At 41.5% G+C, this 27,959-nt stretch overlaps 2 protein-coding genes across 2 annotated transcripts; one reads left to right on the plus strand and one right to left on the minus strand.

The window, feature by feature from the left end:
• Positions 1–1,499: 1,499 nt before the first annotated feature.
• On the minus strand, positions 1,500–20,052 carry LOC108436872 (ankyrin repeat domain-containing protein 13C-like). Its single transcript, XM_017713596.2, has 13 exons — positions 19,380–20,052; positions 17,729–17,770; positions 17,377–17,481; positions 12,671–12,756; positions 12,423–12,468; positions 11,312–11,378; positions 11,057–11,201; positions 9,761–9,892; positions 7,743–7,904; positions 6,618–6,697; positions 6,281–6,379; positions 5,013–5,113; positions 1,500–4,811 (listed from the first exon to the last, which is right to left on the minus strand). The coding sequence occupies exons 1-13, from the start codon at positions 19,669–19,671 to the stop codon at positions 4,681–4,683; spliced, it is 1,488 nt and encodes a 495-aa protein (XP_017569085.1). The 5' UTR covers positions 19,672–20,052; the 3' UTR covers positions 1,500–4,680.
• A 6,036-nt stretch (positions 20,053–26,088) lies between these two features.
• On the plus strand, positions 26,089–27,858 carry znf830 (zinc finger protein 830). Its single transcript, XM_017713595.1, has one exon. The coding sequence runs from the start codon at positions 26,232–26,234 to the stop codon at positions 27,240–27,242; it is 1,011 nt and encodes a 336-aa protein (XP_017569084.1). The 5' UTR covers positions 26,089–26,231; the 3' UTR covers positions 27,243–27,858.
• Positions 27,859–27,959: the final 101 nt, after the last annotated feature.

The following is a 27,959-nucleotide window of genomic DNA, read 5'->3' on the forward strand; positions in this document are numbered from 1 at the left end:
TTTGAAAGAACAGAATTCCACTTAAAGCATAAAGTGAGGTGCACCAACAACTTATGTTTGCCCTGTGAACTTGTATCGTTTCAGTATAGTAAGAAACAACAATGAAACAAACTGAACTGTTACATTTATTTCTGTATGGTGTACAGTAGGAACTCCAGCCTGTTCCTGTCCATCTCCCAACACACCAGAGCCTCATGATCCGAGTTCTGCAACCCCTGACTCCGGTGTGTGAGGAAAATAAATAGGCTGGATTGGAATTTCTGCTTGATAGGAAAATACTGTGTGGCTTCCATGCCAGCTGTACAGTCTGCAATATGTTTTTACATCATTTTTACGTGGGTAGGTTCCATGGTGCAAAACACAGAACAGAGCAAAAAATGAATACTGCTGAGCAGTGATGCTAATGTAAATGCTTTATGCATAGACTAACAGTTTTCACAAGACAATGACGCAACTTTGCCACATTATATATATATATATATATATATATATAAAAATACAGAAGGATGTTACCATCGTGAGCTGTAGTGCTGGTACAGTTTCTATACTTGAGCTACAGGATCGTCTCAGGCTATAAAAACACCCAACAAACGCTACATTTAGGTCTTAGTGCAGCATGTGAATGAGTTTTTGTATAAAGTATACAGAAAAGGAAAATGGTGAAGGCGTTAGTTCGTCCTTCAGACACTAGAAAGCATAAACGTTTCATCTAGTATTGAAGGGGAATTCCACTGAATTTTCAAAATTTCTGCATAATTCAATGGTTCAGATGTAAACAAAGTCATTCCGAGTGACTTGGGTCATAATTTCTATATAGCCAGTTTATTTACCATCCAAAACCACCAGTATGTGTCTTATATGTGATGTTGAAAATGGGCAAATGTGAGTTTTTTGGGAGGTACTTTGGCTTACAATACCCTGCAGATAATGCTCAATCATCAACAGATTACAAAAAACATGGTTTTAGGCCAAAATCTTCATCCAAACTGTCGTAAAACAATGTCTGAGACATCAGGCGGCGTATTCCCAATCATTTCATGTAGTAACTTTCTGTGAAGGGGCTTTTAGAGGCATTAACTCTTCAGACATCTGGTTCCTATTACCAGCACTGCCTAAGATTCTCTAGAAAGGAGCATCTCCCATCAAACCACCCTGAATGACAATTATTTAATTATGTAGAGGTTTTGAAAACTGGCTGGAATTCCCCTTTATTAAGGAGGCCATCAATTCTGGAGCAAGTCTTTTCAGATCAGTGCAGGTTCAGTGGTCGTCAAATGCTTTTGAGTGTAAGTCCTCACAGTATATTCATTAAGTCCATCTTGTATTTAACAGTAAAGTGGTCTTTACACGAGTGTGAGAAATGAATTGAGCATCTGAATGCCTCTCTAGTACGACTACATGTAAGCTAAAAAAAACAATAACAAAAAAAAAAAAAAAACAAGAAAAATCATTTTGCAAAAATAGAAAGAAGCACAAACCTAAAAGTACAGGTCAAAAAAAAAAAAAAAAAAAAGCAAGATTTTTACTTTGATATGTCAGAATGCCCTCGACTTTTTTTGCTGATACGTTCAACAGCTTGTTTTACTGGTTCAGTAGCTCAATAGCTTTTATATGAGACTCGATTCAAATACAGCGATGCCAATCAGTGCATAGATCCACAAACTCCGTGCACCTTCACCAATACCTGACAGTACCTTAATCATTAGTACCTCATTCGTTTTGGTTATTGCTTTCTGAAGGGGTATTTGAGTAGGGTAGAAGCTGAAGGAATGGAGCTCAAAAGGAGCACAGGACACTACAAAGGAATAAAGATTTGTCGGGTAGCGATCAGGTCTGTGGGATATTTCTTTGATGCATTTTTATCAAATGTATATTTTACATTCTTATCTGAACACATGAGTATAACTTACCGAATAACATGACAACCCTTGCATACCTTTACTTAACACTATTTTGCAATAAATGCTTATTTGTCACACTTCTTTCCTGACAATTAAGGAAAAATTTAAGGTCACTGTTCATTTTTTGGCAAAACAGAAGGCAGACAAAGGTTTGGTTTCTGCAAGATGCTATCATGTTATTTAGTTCAGCACAGCAGTGGTCACCACTTCTGCTCCTGGACATCTTATCTACCTGCAGAACTGAGCTCTGGCCCACATCCAACGAATCTAAGATGTGTTTCTTTTGGGTTGGAAGTGAGTTCTTTAAGAAGGTAGATTTCCAGGAGCAGCGTTGGTGACCACTGGTGTACAGGACTGCATGACCCCCCATGGCCACCAGTTTGAGTTTTAATGCTCAGCAACAGATGCAGAAGAAGCCAGCAAAATGGACAAGGTTTTCGTCCTCGTTTCTTCTTCTTCTTTCGGCTGCTCCCTTTAGGGGTCGCCCCAGCGGATCATCTGCCTTCATTCTCGTCCTCGTTTATTTAATGAAATTAATGACCCCTGAAGCAAGGTCAAAGAGCAAGTGGGGGCGAGAGCTGTGCAGGGGCACTACCAACAAAGGAGGCCTTAAAGTTTGAGATCCGCTACTGTGTGATCATTGATTTAGGATAATAAGAACAAAAATCTATAGAAATATACACACAGTCGTGTCCAAAAGTCTGAGACCACATTGGGATTCACGAAAGCATAAGAAAAATCTTGCGAAGATTCTTAAGACGAACACTAAGAAGTTTGTGAATGTTCTTAAATGCAGTTCTCGAAAAAAACAAACAAACAAGTGAATTAATCTGTGATCTCAGGATAAAAATCCAGAAACAGCAACAACTCATGGCCTCTCCAGACTTCCATAAATCTTTTCTATATTATTTGTAATTATTTAAAGCAAAAATGAATCAAAGAAACATCCCATGGGCAATAAAACGTAGCCACACTTACAGGATGACTCGAAGGTGAGCTCGGCTCCTGAACGTCTCTGAACTGTTAGTATTTATATGTTAGAATCGATGATCGAGCAATTTAAACAGCAGCGTTGTTTCCTAGTAATCCTGACCAAAAACACGCAGCAGCAGCATCAGATGGAGGAACTACAAAAGAGCTGATTCTGAAGAACTTTAGTGCTTCAGACACACAATATGCTCATACTTCTGTGAGTACTGAGTGTTTTCTATGGCTGGTGAGTAGACGCAGTCCTGCAGCTAAAGGTCCTGAGCTTTAGAACAGTAACACACAATCTCCTCTGTTGGCACTGGAGGGAGATCATAATGAATATCCAGAGCATAGTTCACCATCCATTTCCTCACAACACACGCATCACACACACACACACACACACACACACACACACACACACACACACACACACACACACACACACACAGATACTGTTCACAGTTTTCACTGAAGCAAATGACAAAAATAAAGAGTGGTTTCACCGCAAATGACTGAGGTTAGGAGGTCTATCCCTTTTATATCGAGATAATCAATCAAAAAGATATATAATAAAGTTTTAGTTGGTGGTGTAAGATCTATATAAGCCTTGTCCCAGTTGGCACACTGCAGTTCTGAGGTCCTCATTTGCACATATTGCGGCCTTTGGTGCAAATCGCTTCAATGTAGTCTTGGCAACAGTGTTTTAATCAAAATTCCTCTCGATACGGGTTCCAATCCAGCTGCTCAGCCAACATGACACAGCGGATGACATACGGGGTGAGATAAAAACTTTTTTTCGTTGAGCTATGTTACATATTTAATCTGGATTGGGTCACTGCATATAACCAAGTAAAAGTATGATCACGAACATACTTTGGCTGGATATGGGGAGGAAACGTGCAGACCTACATCACCTGCTGTGTCCATATAGTCCATTTTGGACTCCCAAAAACTGTTTTTTCTGTCTTTTCCTGTCAATTAATGATACTGATTTTTTTTAAATCACATCATTTTGTATCCCACATATAGCAAAAATCTGTCTGAAACTCAATCAAACCAGCTCATTACCCGAAACAGACATTACAATTTTCCTCATGTTTCTAGTAATGCAATGATGCTGCAGTGATGCTGTTAACTGATTATATATATTATTCACACCATGCACGCTGAAACATCACTAGCTTCCTGATTCCTAATTACAGTTTAATCTTTAAACTCCATTTTATTACACATAACATACATAAAATATTCTGGCCACAATAAGTAAGTATAAACTTCCTTTTGGCTGCACTAAACTCTTCTCTACATACTTGATTACAAGTTTTAAACAAACTTGCATCCATTTTTGCTTGAGCATGAGCTTTGTGGACATCAATATTCATTTCAGCTTTGCCAGATTAAAAACTTTAAGCTAGCGAAAGTAGAAGGGAAGAATAAAGTAAAGAGAAAAACTGAAGAGGGGAGTGCAGGTTAAATGAGTTAAAAGTGGGAGGTGGGCTGTGAGAACCTGAACTTGAAATCTGCATTTGACCTGAGCTCTAATGTGCATCCAGTATATTGTTAACCTAAGTTTTAACCGCAAACAGCAGGGGGCGATCTGAGCTCTGTCCTTTCCTATAGTCTATGCACAGTCTGTACATCACATGGGTCTGTCTCTAATCCACACTTTATACCCAGTGCCCTTATGTCCTTAAGGTCTTTAGCGCTATACAGCTGCACATTGTTGCCGTCACCAAAGTGAGGACTTGGAGGGCCGTAGGGCTCAGTGTGCCTTCTGGGACAGGCTTATAGACTGCTAACCACGAGGCTAAAGGTCAGGGAATCGGTTGGGGTCTTCTTTATAATCGGCAGGGATGGTGAAGACGGACTCTTCAAACTCAGTGTAGCGGAACTCCTGAAACGTCACCGTGGCCGTGATGGTTGGAAACACTGGGACGTCTTAGAAGTCAGACATGTGGAGAAAAAGAGAGTTAATGCCTCCTTCGTTACATGACGTCAATCACAAAAGCACCCAACCGGTCACTGGAAAAAGCAGGGAACTCGGAACAGAACTGTCTTCGGTGTTAGAGATGATGTGGCTGCCCACTTGCAGATATTAACTGTCAAGCGGCTCAAATCAAACAGAGAGTGAACCCTTACCGAGTTTGACTGGAAATCCCGGAGGAAGCTTCATCTGAACGAATTCTCTGAGTTTGTTGAAGTGCTTGAAGGGGGCTATGACCTCCAATACATTCAGCAAGCTAGAAAAGCAAGCACACGCCAATGAATTTCACATCGTATCTTTGTGCACTTTGTGTCTCTGTTTTTGTGAAAAAGGCTTTGTTTTACAGAAAAAGTTCCTTGTTTTGGTTCCTGAGTTTTAGTTTCTGTTGAATCATCATGGATCACTGTTCACCACGACTTTATGAAAGAATCAAGAAAACCTTACCAAGCACATCTGTCAACAGTCAAGTATGGATTTCTTAAAGCATTTAAAATGACTCAATTCTAACAAGCTTCTATTGATAGTATAACATTTTGACTAATACTGGTACATTACTGTCTACTGTAGCTACTGACTACTACATAGCCTCTTTCTGCAGGCCTGTTAGTAGCCATTCTACCAGCAGAAGGGAAACTGATATTTATAAACAACATAACCAAATAAAATGCTTCGATTATCAGATTAACTGGGACACTGTTATCTCTCTGAGTGTGAAATGATGTGACAGTGTTGACCTGCTAATGAGCAATAAGAGGTGAAATGGGAGAGCGAGAACCTCCTGATGTGAAGCTCTATGTAACTTCTGTTCATTAGATTTTCAGTTTAAAAACCAGTATTGAAAAAAAAGCAAATGGGTTGCAAATTCTTGCTTCTGGTTCTGTTATTGCTAGTGGAAAAAAATCAACAAATAGCTTAATTTTTCTGTTTCACAGACTTTATAGAAGCTTTATAACCTTTGCTTTGCTAAGCTCTGTCTGTGAAGTACTTGGAGTTGTCACCAGTATGAAAAATACTCCATAAATCAAGATTTATTATTATTATTATTATAATTATTATTATTTCTGTTTTAAATGATTACACAAAAACCTTAAAATCACAAAAAAGTGTTACTAACTGAAGTTAAATATCATTGCTCCACTTATGTGTTATTTTTTTTTGTTTTTACTTTTTCCCCCTAGTTTGAAAATGCCAGTTACTCTGTGCATTGTGTTTAAATTTAATGATCAATGGATGAACAAAAATGGTCTAAAAAAAGTCCCGTTACACTGACTTTCATTAGAAGTTACCATTTTGTAAAATATGAGGTTTCGTTCCGACAACAGTGACAGGAAGTGAGTCTTAAATATAGAAGGTCACCCCTTTTTTCTGTAATCGGAGTATATCTTTACCCTGAAGTACTGCCCTCAAGAGAAAACGCACTTACGATTCGATGCCCAGTGGAAAGTCTCGGCTCATGGCTACGGTCGCCTTGAAACCTTTCCTGCTCTCCTTACACACCTGTTCTCGGCCCAGAGGAGGAGCCCTGTGACACACATAGGCACATAACACACTGCAGAAGACAAAATAGAAGACTAAAAGAAAACAACCTACAATGTTTACATATTTGTTCAATCCATGAAAACCACAAAAGTGTGCTGTGAACTACTGCACTCTCTGACTGGGTTCAGACGTCTGTTCCATTTGTGCAAAGTCAGCAAAAAGCACAATGCAAGAAGATAGAGATCATTTAAGTTAGTGACAGTCGAAGTGTTGGGTCTTACTTTCCCACTTCTGCGGAGATGTATTCCTCCCAGGACAGCGTGTTGGGCTCAGGGGCACAGAGTGACTGCCTTCTGACAGGCTGTGGAATGAATTCAGACAGAAAAACAAAATATACTTTATTTTTGGAGTTTCTGTGTTTTCCTTTAACCCTCCATCCATTCCATGAATCACCTCTTCATATATTTTGTTTAATTACTGCTCATTGAAATAAGAAGAGAAGTTCAGCTGAAAATGCTTGCCAGTGCCTGTGAGTAGAAGAGGAGATTTCATTTAAATTTAAATTTCATGACATGAAAATGTTCTGTGTACTTGTTTTGTGAAAAATACATCTAATGTAAATAACTATGTAATTATGTAAGAATTATGCAGTGGAAAACCATGACTATTAGAGCTTCGATTCAGGCCATAAATATCAAATCTCAATCAAAGCCCACCTCTATGATGGGTCTTCCAATGAACATGTTTCGGCAGTTCTAGATTAACACAGATATCTGAACCTTCTAAAGGACATTCTGTATTTTACTTTAAACAAATGACCTACATATTAGCATATAGTTTGCCTTGTAGCGGTGACAGTGACTCTGAGTAAAGAGTCTTGAATAGAGCTGTTGCTGCTGTTTTCTGTTACTAAAAACTCTTTAATTAGTCAGTCAGTGACATATCTAGGACTTCTAGAAGGCCTACGATCACATTTTTCTAATAGAATTGATCCCAATCGTTTAAAAATCAAAGCATGACCTACAGATTCTGGTTGGACTCATTAATTACCCATTTCTGATTGGCCAATTTTCCACTGGGGCGTTTCAAGAAATTGACCCTTTTCTTTCCATCCAAAACTTAACAATAAGGCCAGCAGTCCTGTGACACTTGCAGAGTTTAAATACAAGCTAGAAGAAATTGCTAAGACTTCTCTGAAGTCCTATGTAATAATGTATAGTAAAATTGCAATAATGACTCTAGGTTTCTGACAATTTGTGCATGTGACGTGTTGCTTTTCATCCATTTCCACATAATGGCACAACATTTCTCTATGAATCTTGGTTGTATCTATCAAACCATCATTAACTCCACAACAGCTGTGTATTCACTCTGTTCACTCTTCTATCAGCTCATATAAAGCACACCTCAAAGGTCTGCTCTGCCAGAGCGCCTCCTTTGCTCAGGCTCTCCATGATGGCTTTATTGCGCAGAATGTCCTCCTCACTGAGGTGTTCTCGCCTCTTCCTGGACTCCAAAACCAGACCCTTCACCATGTAGAAATCTCCCACGAAGTTCCCTACCTTCTCCTGCAATGCACAAAAGTGTCCATAGGCAGTGGGGCACTTACTGTGGGCTTATTTAAAAACAGATATATTATTATAAATGAAATAACGGCACAATTACAAATATGAGAAAATGAGCCAAAATAATGTAGGCACATGCAAGCCTAAACAAATCTGTTAATATGGATTAAAAAACACCTATCAAGCTTCCATTCCTAATGTTTTCAGGAATGCTCTCAAAGTTTAGGAGCTATATAAGAAAAGGATCTTCCACCAACTGAATGGTAAGTGATCCTCAGCCTGCCTCAGCTGAGCTAAGCGGTCTGGACCGCTTATAACACTGATAGCAAGATGTGCTGGAGCTCAGCCATTAAGAGCTTTGAATGTTATAAACAAGAACTTATAATCAGCACAGAACAGGAAGCCAGTATAGAGTGAATGAGTCCAGAGAAATATGCTCAGAGGTTCTTTTCCTGTGAGCACACAGGTTGCTGCTTTCTGAATTAGCTGGAGACTATTCAGAGATACAGGTAGGGCAACCAGCCAATAACAGTAGCTATACTACAGTACAGTTACAGTAGTCTAATCTAATAGATGTGAATGCAGGAGCTCACTTCTCAGCACCCTGTAGGTTTAATAACTGTCTTATGGTAAGTAATAAAACACAGTCTTAGTGACATTACTGGGAACTCAAAAGATAAAATATATGTGCGTTTCCTGAAGAAACTGCAAGTGTGCTTGAAAAGAGCTACAAGTTTGTGTGTGTTTCTGTGTAGGTGAACATCACCTCCTTAGGTATGTGTGTGTGTGTGTGTGTGTGTCTGTGTGGTGTGTGTGAGAGGGAGTGATGTATGTGTTTGGGCGTGGGGGGGTCATTCAAATTAACTGTCACTCTGTTTTATGCAGCTCTTAGTGGAGAAGCCTTGTTTGAGTCCGATTTGCACCCTCTGATCAAACAAACAGTCATAACTCGAGAAATGTTTACTCTATCGCTTAACCGGATAGATGGTGTGAGATAAGACCCCTCGAGGATTATTTTGGTGTAACGTTGTGTGTACTGAATAGAAAACATCTGAGTTATTACAAATTAAACACAGAGAAAATCTTGAAATAAGCAGATGCTGATTTTGAGAAATTTACATGGGAGTGAATGGGGCAGTTTTCTGTGCCTAGTGGCAAATAAATGCTCATAACTCTAAAGCTAATTGATAAAATGATGGGATATTTTGAGGTTTCAGAAAGGACAAGTTACTCTACCATTTAAAACTGGAGTTTCTAGGTGAAAGTTTAAGGATTTTAAAGCAGATTCCCTGCGTGATCAGCTGTGTCTGTGAGACTGAGTGGCCTGCTGTGACGTCATCGATGTCAGCTGGAATTTGAAGTTCTGAACATTTCGACATTCATTCTTATGGCAGGTTTTTAACATTTAAACTTAATTTTATTAAAAAGTCCTAATCCAATTGACTCCAAAAACACATAGCACAAGTCACAGCGCTGAGACCTTCGAAACGCAGTTTGAACGGAGTCTGTATGTTAAGCAGTTCGGGCTGTATTAATCACAGAAAAGTGTGGAAGAAGAATAAGAAGTATGAGAGATAACAATAGAGGGTTTTTCAAGCGCTCTAACTAGCATCTAGGGTTATCCAAAGTCTTTAACTGCAGCTTTTTGCTGCACTGAAACTGAGGTCAAGGACAAAATCTGCAATCTTTATGCACTTTTAAAAAATATTACCATTCAGTTCAAAATCTTAATATAGCAGGAGGAACTTTTCCCACTACATGACCACCACAGCAATTATATCTGCACAACATGACAAGCTGCAAATCAAATCTGAATCCCAAGGTCTACCGTGCTGACACATTTAGGCTGAGATGATTACCGTCTTGTCCTCCCTGAAGAGCCAGCCAATCTGACTGCGGGCAAAGGAGATGGACTTGGTGGAGAGAGTGGCTGAGTAGATATCGCTGCTCATCAGAATATCCACCTCCTCCTCTGTATCCATCTCCGTATCCTGGAGAGAAAGCAGGAAAGGAAAAGTCCTCAACTGGAGTTTAAATTATATGGTGAAACTGAGAGATCCTGTCTTTTGAAAATTGTTTTAAAGTTCAGATTTGTGTACAAGAAAATACAGAAAACAAATAAACTGCACATGCTGTTGTTTATTTATATAATGAAATACGAATGTCAGAAAAAATAAATCGTGTGACACATTGTGTTTCATAAAAAACTTCCTGAAGCATTGTGATATTAAATTTTGCCATAATCGCCCACCTCTATTGCAGAGACTAACACATAAAGCAATTTACATCAAAGTGAATATATCTTGGGGATATTCAAATATTACTGTGTCACGATTGGCCCCTCCCAGTCCTGTCCATGTGTGTTTGTTTTGGTTTTCTAGTCCTGCCCCCTTGTTTCATGACTCCACCGCTGATTGTCTCCACCTGTGTTTGCACCTGTACCTAGTTACCCTTATTTATTTAAGCGCTATGTTTTCCCCGGTCTGGTTACTGGTCTTTGTTTGAATCTCTGTCTGTGTTGTTGGTGTTATATGCTGTGTTGGTTGTACTGGTGTTTGTTTGTTTGTTTGATTCTGGTTTATGTCATGTCTGGTCCCGATCTCTCCCTATCTGTTTTGGCTCATTGAACCTGGACTGTCTCGACTCTGATTTTGGATTTGCCCTTAATACATCTCGCTTATCTCAGCATGTGCGTCCGCCTCCTCACTCCCCATCACATACTGGCTAAAACACTGGTGCATGTCCATGACAGAAACCAGATGTGCTAGCTATGTCTGACAAATTTCCCTGATATTCGCGAACTTGCTGTTGACTGAGGATGCACAAATGTCTCAGGCTGTCCAAGTGCCACATGGATGAATTAGTCTTCACAATACACCAGCAGAGCTGGTCTACATACCAAAAGAGACACTTAAACTCTATAGGCACTGATCCTAGCTCAGTTCAACTGAACCTGCCCAAATTCAAAGTGTGTAATGCGTTTGCACTGACGCAGAACTGGCCCTGAAGCTAGGTTATGAAAGTGAAGTTATGAAAGGTTATGAAAGGTTATGAAAGTGAGGTTATGAAAGGTTATGAAAGTGAGGAACTGAAGAGTAAGCCTGTATATTTTAGGGGTTAATCTGTTAAATTCCTTGAAATTCAGTACTTCTCACCTCATGATGAATTTTCTGATACACCTTGTGTTCGTTGTCAAGCACTACGAAGGCCTCGGCTGGTGGTGCTTCTCCATTAAAGATGAAGCTGAGGTCGCCTCTCTGGCACTTCCTGTCACTGAAGTCCACAAGCGTGGTGTCTAACCTGCAGAGCACACAAGCAGCTCAAATACTCAATTCTTGAGTTGTTTGTGACCAGGTCTATTCAGTATTCAGAGCCCGTTTTAGTGTTACAAAAGTGTCAGTAAGAGCTACCTGATATTGAGTCCCTGCTTGTAGATTTTGCAGGCATCGGATGGCAAAATTCGCGATAGAAGAGGCACTGAAAAGAAGAGAGGAAAAGTCAAATTGGGCAAGCACAAAAAAGATTCATCAGAATTATGGAGCTCTGCATGCGATGCGCTGCAGAGAACTCATACTAAATGGCACAAAACCATCCAACTGCAACTTCACATGCTAAAAGGTGATGCTTGTGCAGACAGAGCTGGAGGAAAGCTGTTCCTTGACCAGTTCCAAAGTCAAGACATAAACTGATTCGACCGCAAGGTTCATGTGACTGTACACTATATGCTGACTAATAAATCCACTAGTTGGCGCTGTAGGCACAACAGAAATTAGTTGTCTGCTTAACACAAAGCCTAAAGTACTTAATTTATGGTGAAATAATACATGGAATTTAAACAATTGCACTGCAAACAGAATAAGCTTGAAAGCCAGAGATTGTAGGTTGCAAGAATCAGTGTCCCTGATAGGGAAAGGCCCCTTGACTGACACACAAAATGACCAATCACAGATATATGTTGTTTACTTTCCATCCACAGCTTCAGACAAATTTCAGGATTTTTAAAAAATGGGACAACATGAATGTTTTCTGGTTCAGTGCCTGGGTCTGATGTGAAAAACATAAACCAGTGCACAGAAGCACAGATAGACAGAGCCTGTTAGAATTCTCAGTGAGAGGTGAGATTTTGAGAGCTGTTGTAATTTTACATTGGATTTACTACTGCAGGCATAGTGCCTGAATCTGAAACCTACTGAAAACCTTTCAGCAAAGCACATCTCACACTTCAAACTGCAGCCTCTGCCAGCCCAGCCCCTATTAGCAAGCTACTAAGAAACTACTTTCACTGACGTCCCACATAGTAATACGACTAGTCTTGAATGCTTGGTCAACTAGTAAAACTTAGTAACTGTGCAAAACGTACTATATACACTCAGCAACATTCCAATGGGAAAAATGATGGAATACACATCCAATCAACAGCCACAAACCCTACAGAGCAGAACAGCGGGTTAGTGTCAAATCTGGTGCTGAAAATGTCCTCATAGGTTTAAGTTTCTAAAGTAACTACATGCCCACACTCACCCCAACTCTGAAAGTCCCAGTGCAGCTCCAGGTAAAAGTCACCAAGCTACGAAGTTATGAAAAAACAGCATTATTTGTAATATTATTTAAATAAATACTGGATATTGGATAGAAAAGACAAATATTAAGGTATTTTAGGCTGTGCAGGCTTGAATTCCTGCTTCATTGATTTTACAAAATGTATAGTTGTTCATTTTCTGCTGAAACCACAGAACCCTGGTGTGTCAAACACTGTGCATGTGTTTTACCTCCCACAGTGCTTTGAGCAGCCGAGGCCTTTTGCTCTCCACGTTTTCTCTAGACTGCTGTTTCAGCTTCCGCAGTAACGCTGTGACTAGAACAAGGAGAGGAATACATTAATACAGGACACGACTCTCCCACGACACACACAGACATACAGTCTAAGGACATGAGAACTGTGTAGATTCCTGATGGTTTAACTTCTTTATAGGGACCCCCACTGGCCATTCTACTGGCAAAATAAAAAATCTATTCTACTTAAATCATATTATGAGCTAAATGTATACATCATCATCATTTATAGAATGTTATAATGGGAGGTGTCTGTTCCAAACACTACCTTCTAAATTTCAACTTCAAATCACTACTTAGTTTTTTGCGTTGTTGTAAATGTTGCTATTAAAAAACTTTTTAGATTTTTTTAAAGCAACATCAAAATATTTAGATTTGTCACGAGCTTAATTTTAGTAAATGTGTCCCAAAGTCTGAAAATCTGTAATATTAAGATCAGCCACTACTGAAGCACATATTTTTGATTTGCAATTAAGCAAACCTTTTAGTGTTTTAACGGAAAACAATTTGATTTTGTGTGATATCATCTTATTTTATTTGTGATTTTATGTTGAAAATATTTTTTTTTATTGATATAGTCAAAAAAATAACAAAATATATAATATATTAATATATAATATATTATATATATATATATATATATATATATATAAACTGCTCAAAAAAATAAAGGGAACACTCAAATAACACATCCTAGATCTGAATGAATGAAATATTCTCATTGAATACTTTGTTCTGTACAAAGTTGAATGTGCTGACAACAAAATCACACAAAAATCATCAATGGAAATCAAATTTATTAACCAGTGGAGGCCTGGATTTGGAGTCACACACAAAATTAAAGTGGAAAAACACACGACAGGCTGATCCAACTTTGATGTGATGTCCTTAAAACAAGTCAAAATGAGGCTCAGTATTGTGTGTGGCCTCCACCTGCCTGTATGACCTCCCTACAACGCCTGGACATGCTCCTGATGAGGTGGCAGATGGTCTCCTGAGGCATCTCCTCCCAGACCTGGACTAAAGCATCTGCCAATTCCTGGACAGTCTGTGGTGCAACATGGCGTTGGTGGATGGAACGAGACATGATGTCCCAGATGTGCTCAATCAGATTCAGGTCTGGGGAACAGGTGGGCCAGTCCATAGCTTCAATGCCTTCATCTTGCAGGAACTGCTGACACACTCCAGCCACATGAGGTCTAGCATTGTCCTGCATTAGGAGGAACCCAGGGCCAACCGCACCAGCATATGGTCTCACAAGGGGTCTGATGATCTCATCTCAGTACCTATTGACAGTCAGGCTACCTCTGGTGAGCACATGGAGGGCTGTGCGGCCCTCCAAAGAAATGCCACCCCACACCATTACTGACCCACTGCCAAACCGGTCATGCTGAAGGATGTTGCAGGCAGCAGATCGCTCTCCACGGCGTCTCCAGACTCTGTCACGTCTGTCATATGTGCTCAGTGTGAACCTGCTTTCATCGACGTTGGCTTAGTCTAACCCTAACCTCTGGACACTACGCTTACAGACATAGCAAACCTTCTTGCCACAGCCATCCTGGATGAGCTGCACTACCTGAGCCACTTGTGTGGATTGTAGAGTCCGTCTCCTGCTACCACAAGTGTTCCCTTTATTGTTTTGAGCAGTGTATATATGTGTGTATATATATATATATATATATATATATATATATATATATATATATATATATATATATATATATATATACCCATTTTGGATCTGGTGCCAGCAACATTTTCAAAAGGAGTTGAAGGACTAGGCCATGTTTACCACTGTGTTGCATCACCTCTTCTTTTAACCATACTCTGTAGGAATTTGAGAACTGAAGACCAATCGCTGTAGTTTTGAAAGTCAAATACTCCACTCTACCACTACTACACTCCTGCACCATCACAGATGCTGGCTTTTGAACTGTGCACTGATAACAAGCCAGGTGGCTCCTCTCGTCTTTAGCCCGAAGGATGCGGTGTCCATGATTTCTGAAACAAATCTCACATTCTGATCCTTTGGACCACAGGACACTTTTCCACTCCATCTCAGTCCATCTTAAATGAGCTCAGGCCCAGAGAAGGTGGAAGCATTTCTGCACCCTGTTTATATATGTTTTCTTCTTTGCATGGTAGTTTTAACTTGCATTTGTGGACGCAATGATGAACTGTGTTTACAGACAATGGTTTTCAGAAGTGATCTTGAGCCCATGCACAACAGAATCAATTCTATTTTTGTGTGCAGTGCTGTCCGAAGGCCTGAAGATCACAACCAGCCAATACTGATTTTCAGACTTGTCACTTTCACACAGTTATTTCTCTGGATTCTTTGAATCTTTTAAAATTATGTACCACAGATGATGAAATACCAAAGTTCTTTGCTAATTCACATTGAGAAACATTATTCTTGAATTGTTGCACTATTTGCCTGTGTAGTCTTTCACACAGTGGTGAACCCCTCCACATCTTTACTTCTGAAAGCCTGCCTGGGATGACCTTTTATACCAATCAAGTTAATGACATGTTGCCAATTAACCTAATCAGTTGTGGCATGTTCCACCAAGCGTTTTTTTAACTTTACCAACTAACTTTACCAGGCTTTTCTTGCCCCTGTCCCAACCGTTTTGAAGCATGTTGCTGGCATCAAATTCAAAATGGGCATATTTTTTTCCAAAAGCAATAAAATTTCTCAGTTTTAACAATTGAAATGCTGTCTTTGTACTTTTTGGATTAAATATAGGGTTTTAATGATTTGCACATCATTGTTTTTATTCACATTGTGCACAGAGCTCCAACTTTTTTGGATGTTTTATTGTATGTTACTCCTTACTTTTAGTGCACACACAGTTACAATAACTACTGTAGGAAATATCACAAAATGTCATAGAAAGCCACTATATGCAAGTTATAGGGTTCCAGTCTCCCCTGCTACTCATTCAGTCTTGAAATAAACTAACTGCTCACGGCCGCAGGCACAAACTCAGGTAACCATAGAGGACACTAAAACACCTTTGTCAGCAAATGAAACACGATCCTAATATAGAGTCTCCTTCCTCGTCCTGCATAGCAACTGCAATGGTGTAAGGAATGGTCACTAACTCATGCTGAGGGTGTGAGTGCGCATTAATATATCATAGCTGTCCAAAAACCGTATTTCGATTTCCTAAAATATTCCACTTTGATAATTAATGGACCAACAGATGTGGTCCAGAACTGCTTGGAATTAAAGATCTTTACATTAACTTACATCAAAAGCAAAGAAGCATATTACACATTTAAAGCTGTTCTGCAACGTATTGCAGTAGCTGCTGTAAATCACTTAAAAAAGAAATAGCACTCTGTACATAATACAACAGGATAGGGTTGCAGTGATTCTATTGTTTAAATTAGGGGTGCCCAAAGTCTTTGGCTTGGGGGGCAAATGGTAAAGCTTGTGGTGGGCTGAGGGTCAAAAAGACCAATCTGCATCCAAATAAAGCAAGTGTTGGAGCTCATACTCTCAGAAGCATGACACAGAGCTCGTGCCTGGGCGCACTAGCCGAGCAACTTGTTAGACTTTTAATTACATGACATTTCAGTTCAGTTACATTTAGTTTAAAATAAAATGTATTTTTATTAAAGTTTAGTTTACACTAAGTGTATTGTTTCCATAAAGTACTTTATAAAATCAAATCTTTCAGACACGCCAAATCAAAAGTCTTTGCAAGCCAAAATTGTCTTGTGGCCCCCATTTTGAGCAGCCCTGGTATAGATGCATAACGAAGAAATCGGCAGAACTTTGTGAAGGCCAAACGAGAGGAAATGGCTGAATGCAAATGGCTCAGTTGGTCAGTGATTCAAATAACAGTTGATGGATTAGTCAATTATACGATAATCTTTAGCTACAGCCCTACGCCAGACTACCTCATTGGAGGTCCGAGGCTGAGGTCCACCAGTCAGAACTGAAATGAAGCTTGTCTAGTGGACACTGCATTGTGTCCAAGCAATAACACACGTGGAGTGTCACAACAGTCTAATGTTTTCCCGTTTTAAACCTGCTGATTCAATTAATTAGCTAATTCTCAAGCCCTTGAAGAGATAAAGCATGCAGGTCAGAACAGGGAAAAAATAAACTGTACATTGCTGTGGCCGTGGCTCAGTGGCCTAACGACTGCCAGGGCAGACAGAGCAATCACACTGGGACTCTAACGTATATCTCTACTTACACAATCCACATTCATGCTATGCTGTCTTAATAACATATTTTAACTATTACAATACCAATAGTGAGTACACAGGCAAACTGCAGTGTATTTTTTAAATTAAAAGCAACTATTTTGCCACAATTTTACTATCATTAACATAAACAGGACAGTACATTACATATAAAAACTCATAAAGCACATACAAGTTCACTGGTGGCTGTGGATATAAAAAAAATGGTTATATTTGTGTTTCAGACATCGTGACTCCTGGTTCCTCTCAGCTCCACTGTAAAAAAGTTTCTCTATAATGAGCCATTTCATATCAAAGCACTCAGAATGTCTTTGTTTACATTGTAGCAATTTAGAAAATTTGGTGGAATTCTCCTTTAACTGTAGCCAATTTTTGCACTAGATCCCAGCTACATCTCTGTGGTCTTCCTGCCACTTACTCATTTGTCTGTCCCCATAGCTGATGGCCTCGGCGAGGGGGCTCCACCCGAGGGCATTCTTCACTTTCACAGGTGCATTGTGGGCCAGAAGCAGATGAGCACACTCTGAAGGGGAAATAAAGCATTGAAGTACATCATCACAGCAGCACCGCGAGCTTTCCGACAGCAGCTTCTCACCACCCGTTCATAAGGAACGTTTCAGGAAAGACTGCTGGTGGAATGAGGTACAACACACGGCAGCCTATCAGAAACATGTACCAGCACAGCAACGAAAAAACATGTTTAATGTAGGAACTGGCTATGAAACGACTGCTCTGAGCCTGCGGACTTATTTTGCTGCAGGAACACTCACCTTTATGGCCCAACATCACAGCCAGGTGGAGGGGTGTATTTCCTGTGGAAACAGAGAGAGTCATCATAACACTGCCGATAACTCTGATGTAAGACACATTCATCTCAAGCACTGAATGACCTAACCCATATTCATCCAGCACAGCTTCCCGCTTTAGCAGCAGATAGAGCAGCTACCTGTTATCAGCAGCTGGGAGTTCAAATAGAAATAGACAGCCAGTGTTTACTAAGCTATTTTCCTAGTGGAGTGAAAATCTAACTAGTGGTCATAAACTGGTCATAAACATAAAAGGCCTGAACATGATTTATTTTTCAAGTTGAATCTATTTAGCTGCTACTGGCTTCACCAAAACACTCACCTGAGTGTGTAAAGCTATTAAACTTTGATTAGTCACTTTTAGATTTTAATCAAATCATTTACGGCATTTGGCTGACGCTCTTATCCACAGCGACTTACAGTCTGATCATTTTTACACTGGTAGGCGAAGGTGGTGTTAGGAGTCTTGCCCAAGGACTCTTATTGGTATAGAGTAGGGTGCTTACCCAGGTGGGGACTGAACCCCAGTCTGCAGCATAGAAGGCGGAGGTGTTAACCACTACACTAACCAACCACCCCTGAAATTCAACTGGAACAAGTCAAAATGTTTTGGCATTAATAATAAATGGGATTCGAAAAACATCTGAACAGATTTTGACTCGATTTAACCAGTAAAAAACGAAATTTGAGCCATTGTAGCCTTTTCTGTTCTCACTAGTAAGAAAATGCAGATTTTCCAGATTCATTATAATGAGAGACACAACTGTTACTAATATTAATTAGATGAATGTGATATTTTTCTGTTTGCACAAGTAAAAATGACATTTCTCACTTGTTAAACTTCTATCGTAATAAATTCTCTAAACAGATCGTCCTTCAAGGGTTTTTAGCAAAGAAACCTGTTCTATATAGAACCATAACACTCAAAGAACCCTGTGCATAATTAAAGTGCTCTTTGCATCGTGAAAGGGTTCTTCAGACTGATGGAGACCTCACTGCAGATGGTTCTATAGAGAACCTTTTTTAAGGGTTCCTTAAGCACCAAAAAAGGGTTCTGCTGTCAAGCTTGGTAACAACAGAGGAAGCCTATGTGCTGCTACATGGAGCTCTTCAAACCATCTGCAGCACTTTCTCTGTCAATCTGAAGAACCATTACCTGACGCGCAGAACGCTTCAATCGGGCAAAGGGTTCTGCGAGTGAAGAACGAAGAACCATCTTTTTTTGAGCGTGCACAACTTATTTGCCACTGGTGAAAAGGGAACTCTAACACGTACAAGTCCAGTTCTTGCACTACATTTTCACGAGTAGCAACTCAATTCCCAGTCAAATCTGACGTGTGAGGTCATTTTCACACGCCCGGTTCCATCATTCCCATCATCTGAACGGCACTAATACAAGTTTACTTACTCCGACTGAACTTATAACAAGAAAAAAACAGGGCACGAACGGCTAGACGGGCGTTATATAACCGCCCCACGTCTGACTGTACGTGTAGCCGCTGCAGCCGTTTCCAGGGTAACACAACCGCCAGCTCCTTGGTCGCATTTTCCCGTTCCACCTTAAATAGTGCACAACCATTTAAGGTGAAACGGGAAAGCCCAGCGAAATTCTTACCGTGTACGTCTTTCTGGGCGATGTTTTCGGTGCGGATTAACGAGGAGAGCCGCCGCACGTCGCCCTTATAAACACATTCATGAACGGGGAATCCGGACGAGGCAGTCAGACCGGCGGAGGGGCTCTTCTTGCTGCTCTGCCTGCACTGGTTGTTGTTGTTGTTATAGACGTGGCTGTCGTCGCCTCCCTTCAGTCGCTCTGCTGCTGCTGAGATCTGGAGCGGTTCCAGTGTGTTCTGGTTCTCGCCGTGAGTCGTGTCTCTGCGCAGGCTGTAAATCGTGTCCCCCGTCATTTCGAAAGCGCACAGATATTAAAGCGGGCTGCTGTGTTTAATCCAAATGGCCACTAGACATCACTACGCATCCCCGCGGTGCACTGTAGCGAGTTACTGCGGCGTGGAAATCCGTTTAATCACTGCAGACGCCGAGCGGAGATGCGCGGCTGGCCCTTAGCTCGGTCTCTGCGGTCAGTCGGAGGCAGACAGCCCTCATGGTAGATCCGCAGCTCCGTGCCTTCCAAAACGTACCGCTGCTGCTGCTGGAGGAGATTAAATTAAACACAGCGCCGCGGTGGGGCGATAAAAGTCACCCACCCGTCCCATTTCTCCCGTTATAGTCGAAACATGGCTGAGAAACGCCAGAGGGCGCCCGCGAGCGAGCCTTCAATGAATGGGCGTGAATGGAGCAAAAGGGCTGAAAACGAGAAGTGAAAATAGCGTGTAACCATTTGACCTGGACATTTCTTTAATTTTAGAAAGTAGAAGAATGTGTTACGGCTACTGAGTGCTGATTGGTTAGTGTTACTGCTACTGAGTGCTGACTGGTTAATATTACTGCTACTGAGTGCTGACTGGTTAATATTACTGCTACTGAGTGCTGGTTGGTTAGTGTTACTGCTACTGAGTGCTGATTGGTTAACATTACTGCTACTGAGTGCTGATTGGTTAACATTACTGCTACTGAGTGTTGACTGGTTAATATTACTGCTACTGAGTGCTGATTGGTTAACATTACTGCTACTGAGTGCTGATTGGTTAATATTACTGCTACTGAGTGCTGATTGGTTAACATTACTGCTACTGAGTGCTGATTGGTTAACATTACTGCTACTGAGTGCTGATTGGTTAACATTACTGCTACTGAGTGCTGATTGGTTAGTGTTACTGCTACTGAGTGTTGACTGGTTAATATTACTGCTACTGAGTGCTGATTGGTTAACATTACTGCTACTGAGTGCTGATTTGTTAACATTACTGCTACTGAGTGCTGATTGGTTAGTGTTACTGCTACTGAGTGTTGACTGGTTAAAATTACTGCTACTGAGTGCTGACTGGTTAATATTACTGCTACTGAGTGCTGATTGGTTAGTGTTACTGCTACTGAGTGTTGACTGGTTAATATTACTGCTACTGAGTGCTGATTGGTTAACATTACTGCTACTGAGTGCTGATTTGTTAACATTACTGCTACTGAGTGCTGATTGGTTAGTGTTACTGCTACTGGGTGTTGACTGGTTAATATTACTGCTACTGAGTGCTCATTGGTTAACATTACTGCTACTGAGTGCTGATTTGTTAACATTACTGCTACTGAGTGCTGATTGGTTAACATTACGGCTACTGAGTGCTGATTGGTTAACATTACTGCTACTTAATGCTGATTGGTTAACATTACGGCTACTGAGTGCTGATTGGTTAACATTACTGCTACTGACTGGTGATCGGTTAACATTACCATTAAAGCGTGCTGATTGGTTAGTGTTACTGCTACTGAGTGCTGGTTGGTTAACATTAATGCTACTGAGTCTTCATCTTTCGGCTGTTCCCTTTAAGGGTCGCCACAGCGGATCATCTGCCTCCATCTTGCCCTATCCATTGCCTCCTTTACTTTCACACCAACCATCTCCATGTCCACCTTCACTACATCCATAAACCTTCTCTGAGGTCTACCTCTTCTCCTTCTACCCGGCAGCTCCATCTCCAACATTCTTTGCCCAATATATCCACTATTCCTCCTCAACACATGTCCAAACCACCTCAACCTGGCCTCTCTGGCTTTATCTCCAAACTGCTCCACCTTCACTGTCCCTCTGATCTGCTCATTTCTAATCTTGTCCAGCCTTGTCACTCCCAACGAAAATCTCAGCATCTTCATCTCCGCCACCTCCAGCTCAGCCTCCTGTCTTTTAGACAGAGCCACAGTCTCCAAACCAGACATCATAGCAGGACGCACTACGGTCTTGTAAACCTTCCCTTTCACTCTTGCTGCTATCCTTCTGTCACACATCAGCCCTGACACCCGTCTCCACCCACTCCATCCTGCCTGCACCCTCTTCTTCACCTCTTTTCTACACTGTCACCCTGGATGGTTGACCCAAGATATTTGAAGTCATCCACCTTTACGACCACTACTCCTCGCATCTTCACCTTTCCACCTGCCTTCCTCTCATTCACACACATGTATTCCGTCTTGTCTCTACTGACCTTCATTCCTCTCCTCTCCCGTGCAAACCTCCACCTCTCCAGATTCTCTTCCACCTGCTCTCTACTCTCACCACAGATTACAATGTCATCTGCAAACATCATGGTCCATGAAGCCTCCTGCCTGACCTCATCTGTCAACCTGTCCATCACCATTGCAAACAAGAAAGGGCTCAAAGCTGATCCCTGATGTAACCCCACCTTCACCTTGAAACCATTTGTCACTCCAACTGCACACCTCACCACTGTCTCACTATCCTCATACATGTCCTGCACCACCCTAACATACTTTTCAGCTACACCTGACTTCCTCATACAGTACCACAGTTCCTGTCTCGGCACCCTATCATCTGCCTTCTCTAGATCCACAAAGACACAATGTAGCTCCTTCTGACCTTCTCTGTACTTCTCTACCAACACTCTCAACACAAAAATTGCATCTGTGGTACTCTTTCTGGGCATGAAACCAAACTGCTGCTCACTGATCTGAACCTCTCGCCTTAGCCTTGCTTCAACAACTCTTTCCCATACCTTCATGGTGTGGCTCATCAACTTTATACCTCTGTAGTTACTGCAGCTCTGCACATCATCCTTGTTCTTAAAAATGGGGACCAGTACACTGCTTCTCCACTCATCAGGCATCCTCTCACTCTCCAGGATTTTGTTAAACAACCTGGTTAAAAAGTCCACTGCCTTCTCTCCTGAACATCTCCATACCTCCACAGGTATGTCATCTGGACCAACTGCCTTTCCATTCTTCATCCTTTTTAAAGCTGCCCTCACTTCCACCTTACCAATTCTCTGCACTTCCCGATCCACTATCTCTCCCCCCGTTGTCCTCCTCTCTCTCTCTCGTTTTCCTCATTCATTAGTTCTTCAAAATACTCCTTCCATCTACTCAACACTCTCTGTTCACTCACTAGTACATTTCCCTCTCTATCCTTTATCAGGCTAACCTGCTGTACATCCTTTCCAGCTCTAGCTCTCTGTTTAGCCAAACGATACAAGTCCTTTACTCCTTCTTTACTGTCCAGCCTCTCATACAGCTCATCATAGGCCTGAGCCTTTGCCTTTGCCACCATTCTGTTCGCTATGCAACTAGCCTCACAGTACTCCTGCCTACTTCCTTCATCTCTCTGGTTATCCCACTTTTTCTTAGCTGCCTTCTTCTTCTGAATACTCTCCTGGACTTCCTCATTCCACCACCAACTTTCCTTGTCTTCTTTCCTCTGACCAGACGAAACACCCAACACATTCTCGCCAGTTTCTCTCACCACCTTAGCTGTAGTTTCCCAGTCCTCAGGTAGCTCCTCACTGCCCCCAAGGGCCTGTTGCAATTTTTCCTTGAACTGCCTGCAACCATCCTCCTCCTTCAGCTTCCACCAGCTAATCTTTGGCTCTGTCTTCACTCTCGTTCTCTTCTTTGTTTCTAACCTCATTCTACAGACAACCACCCTATGCTGCCTTGCTACACTTTCCCCTGGCACCACTTTACAATCTCCAATCTCCTTTAGGTGGCATCTCCTGCTAAGGATATAATCCACCTGTGTGCACCTCCCTCCACTCCTGTATGTCACCCTCTGTTCTTCCCTCTTCTGAAAATACATGTTCACCACAGCCATTTCCAATCTCTTTGCAAAATCTACAACCATATGACCTTCCGCATTTCTGTCTTTCACACCATACATACCCAGCACCTCTTCATCCCCTCTGTTCCCTTCACCAACATGTCCATTGAAGTCTGCACCAATCATTATTCTCTTACTCATCACATACATTATTCCCTTACTCATCACATATATTACTCCCTTACTCATCACACACATTACTCTCTTACTCATCACATACATTATTCTCTTACTCATCACACACATTACTCCCTTACTCATCACATACATTACTCTCTTACTCATCACATACATTATTCTCTTACTCATCACACACATTACTCCCTTACTCATCACATACATTACTCTCTTACTCATCACATACATTACTCTCTTACTCATCACATACATTACTCTCTTACTCATCACATACATTACTCTTTTACTCATCACATACATTATTCCCTTACTCATCACATACATTATTCTCTTACTCATCACATACATTACTCCCTTACTCATCACATACATTACTCTTTTACTCATCACATACATTACTCTCTTACTCATCACATACATTACTCCCTTACTCATCACATACATTATTCTCTTACTCATCACATACATTATTCCCTTACTCATCACATACATTACTCTCTTACTCATCACATACATTATTCTCTTACTCATCACATACATTATTCCCTTACTCATCACATACATTATTCTCTTACTCATCACATACATTACTCCCTTACTCATCACATACATTATTCTCTTACTCATCACATACATTATTCCCTTACTCATCACATACATTATTCCCTTACTCATCACATACATTATTCTCTTACTCATCACATACATTACTCCCTTACTCATCACATACATTATTCTCTTACTCATCACACACATTACTCCCTTACTCATCACATACATTACTCTCTTACTCATCACATACATTATTCTCTTACTCATCACACACATTACTCCCTTACTCATCACATACATTACTCTCTTGCTCATCACATACATTACTCTCTTACTCATCACATACATTACTCTCTTACTCATCACATACATTACTCTTTTACTCATCACATACATTATTCCCTTACTCATCACATACATTATTCTCTTACTCATCACATACATTACTCCCTTACTCATCACATACATTACTCTTTTACTCATCACATACATTACTCTCTTACTCATCACATACATTACTCCCTTACTCATCACATACATTATTCTCTTACTCATCACATACATTATTCCCTTACTCATCACATACATTACTCTCTTACTCATCACATACATTATTCTCTTACTCATCACATACATTATTCCCTTACTCATCACATACATTATTCTCTTACTCATCACATACATTATTCTCTTACTCATCACATACATTATTCCCTTACTCATCACATACATTATTCTCTTACTCATCACATACATTATTCCCTTACTCATCACATACATTATTCCCTTACTCATCACATACATTACTCTCGTACTCATCACATACATTATTCCCTTACTCATCACATACATTATTCCCTTACTCATCACATACATTATTCCCTTACTCATCACATACATTACTCTCGTACTCATCACATACATTATTCTCTTACTCATCACATACATTATTCCCTTACTCATCACATACATTATTCTCTTACTCATCACATACATTACTCCCTTACTCATCACATACATTATTCCCTTACTCATCACATACATTATTCTCTTACTCATCACATACATTACTCTCTTACTCATCACATACATTATTCCCTTATTCATCACATACATTATTCCCTTACTCATCACATACATTACTCTCGTACTCATCACATACATTACTTCCTTACTCCTCACATACATTACTCCCTTACTCCTCATGTACATTAGATGTGTAATGTAATTTGTAATTTTGAGAACTAATTTAAAAAAGAAGGAAAAAAGAAAAGAAGGGGAAAAACAAGGAAATGAAAAAGGGAACGCATTCATCCACAGGGTCTTTTGTTTTGGAAAACAAAATAACACAGTCTGCGTTTTTCCCCTTTATTTATTTATTTTGTTTTCAGAGCCGCATCTTTATCAAAACGTCGGTGTGTAAATAACCGCACCCGCAGTTTGGAGCAGAACCGCCGATACGCGCTGAAAAAACTCCCGGACCCTCGGCTGGCGCACGTGACGTCACCGGACCCGGACACCGGACTGCGTGTGTGTTTTGGAGTTCAAGGAAGTGAATCAGTGGCCGCCGCCGATTTGTTTAGCACCGATAATCCAAATATTTATCGTAGTGATGTTGCTTTTATTAACTCACCATATAAAACACATTCACAAAAGCAGGTGGTCGCGAGCCCGGGTGTGCAAAAACGGTCATTGGTAAACTGGGACTTTTATTTTGAAGTAAACAATAATCACCGTTAGCGATATTTTCCCTTTCATGTTTTAACTTTCTTTTTTAATCAAAACGAGCTAACGAAAGAGAAATCTATATATTTTTCAGTGACTGTTAAACAGGGAATCACAAAGCGACTCTAAACCAATAAAGGACAGTTTTAAATAACACCGCCGATATTTTGAAGCGCTGAAAAATCCTCCCGGGCGCTGGCGGAGGTGACGTCCCTGCGCGGAGTGTTTCGGAGCTCCATGGAGGAAAATCCTTCCCTTCCTTCATGATAAACTTCGTCACCGCTCCACCTGCAGCGCGCCTTCAGCTCCAGCTCGGAGAGACAGGGCGGCATGGCGTCTAAGGGGAAGAAGGCGGTGAGTCAGGAGGAGCTGCGGCGCCTCATGAAGGAGAAGCAGCGCGCGGCGGAGCGGCAGCGGCGCGTGCAGTCCCCCTTCGCCAAGTACACGAGCGCGGGGCGGCTGACGTGCGCGCTGTGCGGAGAGCAGATGAAGAGCGAGGCGGTGTGGCAGGCGCACGTGCTGGGCAGGGGCCACAAGGAGAGGGTGGGGCGGCTGAAAGAGGGGCAAGAGCAGGGGCTAAAGAGGAAAAAGGAGGAGGAGGAGCAGCAGGGAGCGGGCAAGAGAGCGAAGGAGGAGAGGAAGAAGGAGCAGGAAGGAACAGGGAAGGAAGACAAGGGTCAGAAGGGGCTGCCCGCGGGTGACTTCCAGAGCAAAGGCGCAGCTGGGCTTGGGCTTCTCGCTGGACAGTATGGTGATGATGATGATGAAGATGAAGAGGAGGATAAAGGTGATGATGCTAATGCTGGTCCGAAGCCGCCAGGTGGCGCTGCTGGGCTCCCTGCAGATTTCTTTGAGTCTGCTGTGCCCAGTGGGACCCCCTCCAAGACCACTGGGGAGGAAGAGGAGCAGGGTGAGGAGGAGGAAGGGAAGGGTACCGTGGCCAAGCCTGAGCTGCAGCTGCCCGAGGGCTTCTTCGATGACCCTGTGAGGGATGCACGCGTTCGCAACGTGGACACGCCTCGCGAACAGATGGACCGCGAGTGGGAGGAGTTCCAGAAGGAGATGCGCCAGGTCAACAGCGCCTCGGACGCCATCGTCGCCGAGGATGATGAGGAAGGCCGCATCGAGCGCCAGATCGATGAGATTGACGAGCAGATCGAGTGTTTCCGCAGAGTGGAACTCCTCAGGGCCAAACAGGAGGCTGCTCAGGTCAGGACGGCCAAGCAGAGGGCAGCGGCGGAGGAGGAGAACCGAGAGGCCTCTGAGAACGACGAGGAAGATGAGGAGGAACTGCTGCATGTGTTGTCGAGAGACTGGAGAGCTAAAGGAGCGCTGGCGTAGCCCCCACTGCTTCTCCTGAGCTCTGAAGAAGGACTGCTGAAGTGACACCAGGCTGATGAGCAGTGGTTCTGCTCGAAGGACACCTCAGCGGTCAGGTTGAGTGTCACCAGACTGCGCTGACCCCCCAGGACCACTCTTCAACACCCCTGAACGAAACTGTGGACTTCTGCAAAATACTGAAAGTTACTTTTCCTTTGTTTTGGTTGTATAAATTACAAGGTTATTTGTTGTCCACAGATGTTAGAAATCCTTTCACCCCGGGTTATTTTTCATATTGTGTTCCATTAAAATTCATTATGTAACGTTGCAAGAAGTTTTGAAAGCTAATTGTGGGTTTCCAATCCGAAAACAAGGGGAGTGCCACATGGGGAGCCCATCCACCCAAACCGAAACACTGTGTTTGTCTTTTTTCACACTATTTCACCAATAAAACACAGTTACAGTCCAGGGGGTGGGCGAGAGGGCAAAAATATAACAATCAAGATGCATAACATTTTCACAATAGACAGGATGCATCTCAGTCTTTAGTTTTTCTGACGTTTGATTAGTTGTGACAGGAAAAAACCGAACTGTTGCATATCTCAGAACTCTGAAAAATAAATAAATGAATAAATAACCCTTTTTGCTTTGAAGATATAGGAAGAATGCAGAGTTTCCACCTAATACTAATGATTGGTTGGTGTAGTGTTGTGGTTAACACCTCTGCCTTCTACACTG

The sequence above is a fragment of the Pygocentrus nattereri genome, chromosome 2, assembly GCF_015220715.1.
Source record: "Pygocentrus nattereri isolate fPygNat1 chromosome 2, fPygNat1.pri, whole genome shotgun sequence".
Classification (NCBI taxonomy): Eukaryota; Metazoa; Chordata; class Actinopteri; order Characiformes; family Serrasalmidae; genus Pygocentrus; species Pygocentrus nattereri.

Coding starts and splice junctions, on each gene's coding strand:
- znf830 (XM_017713595.1), top strand. CDS start 26,232: ATGGCGTCTAAGGGGAAGAAGGCGGTGAGTCAGGAGGAGCTGCGGCGC.
- LOC108436872 (XM_017713596.2), bottom strand. CDS start 19,671: ATGACGGGGGACACGATTTACAGCCTGCGCAGAGACACGACTCACGGC. Junction 17,482..17,728: donor TGTGATGTTGGGCCATAAAG/GTGAGTGTTCCT, acceptor TTTCCCCTTCAG/AGTGTGCTCATCTGCTTCTG. Junction 6,380..6,617: donor ATCTCCGCAGAAGTGGGAAA/GTAAGACCCAAC, acceptor TGTGTGTCACAG/GGCTCCTCCTCTGGGCCGAG.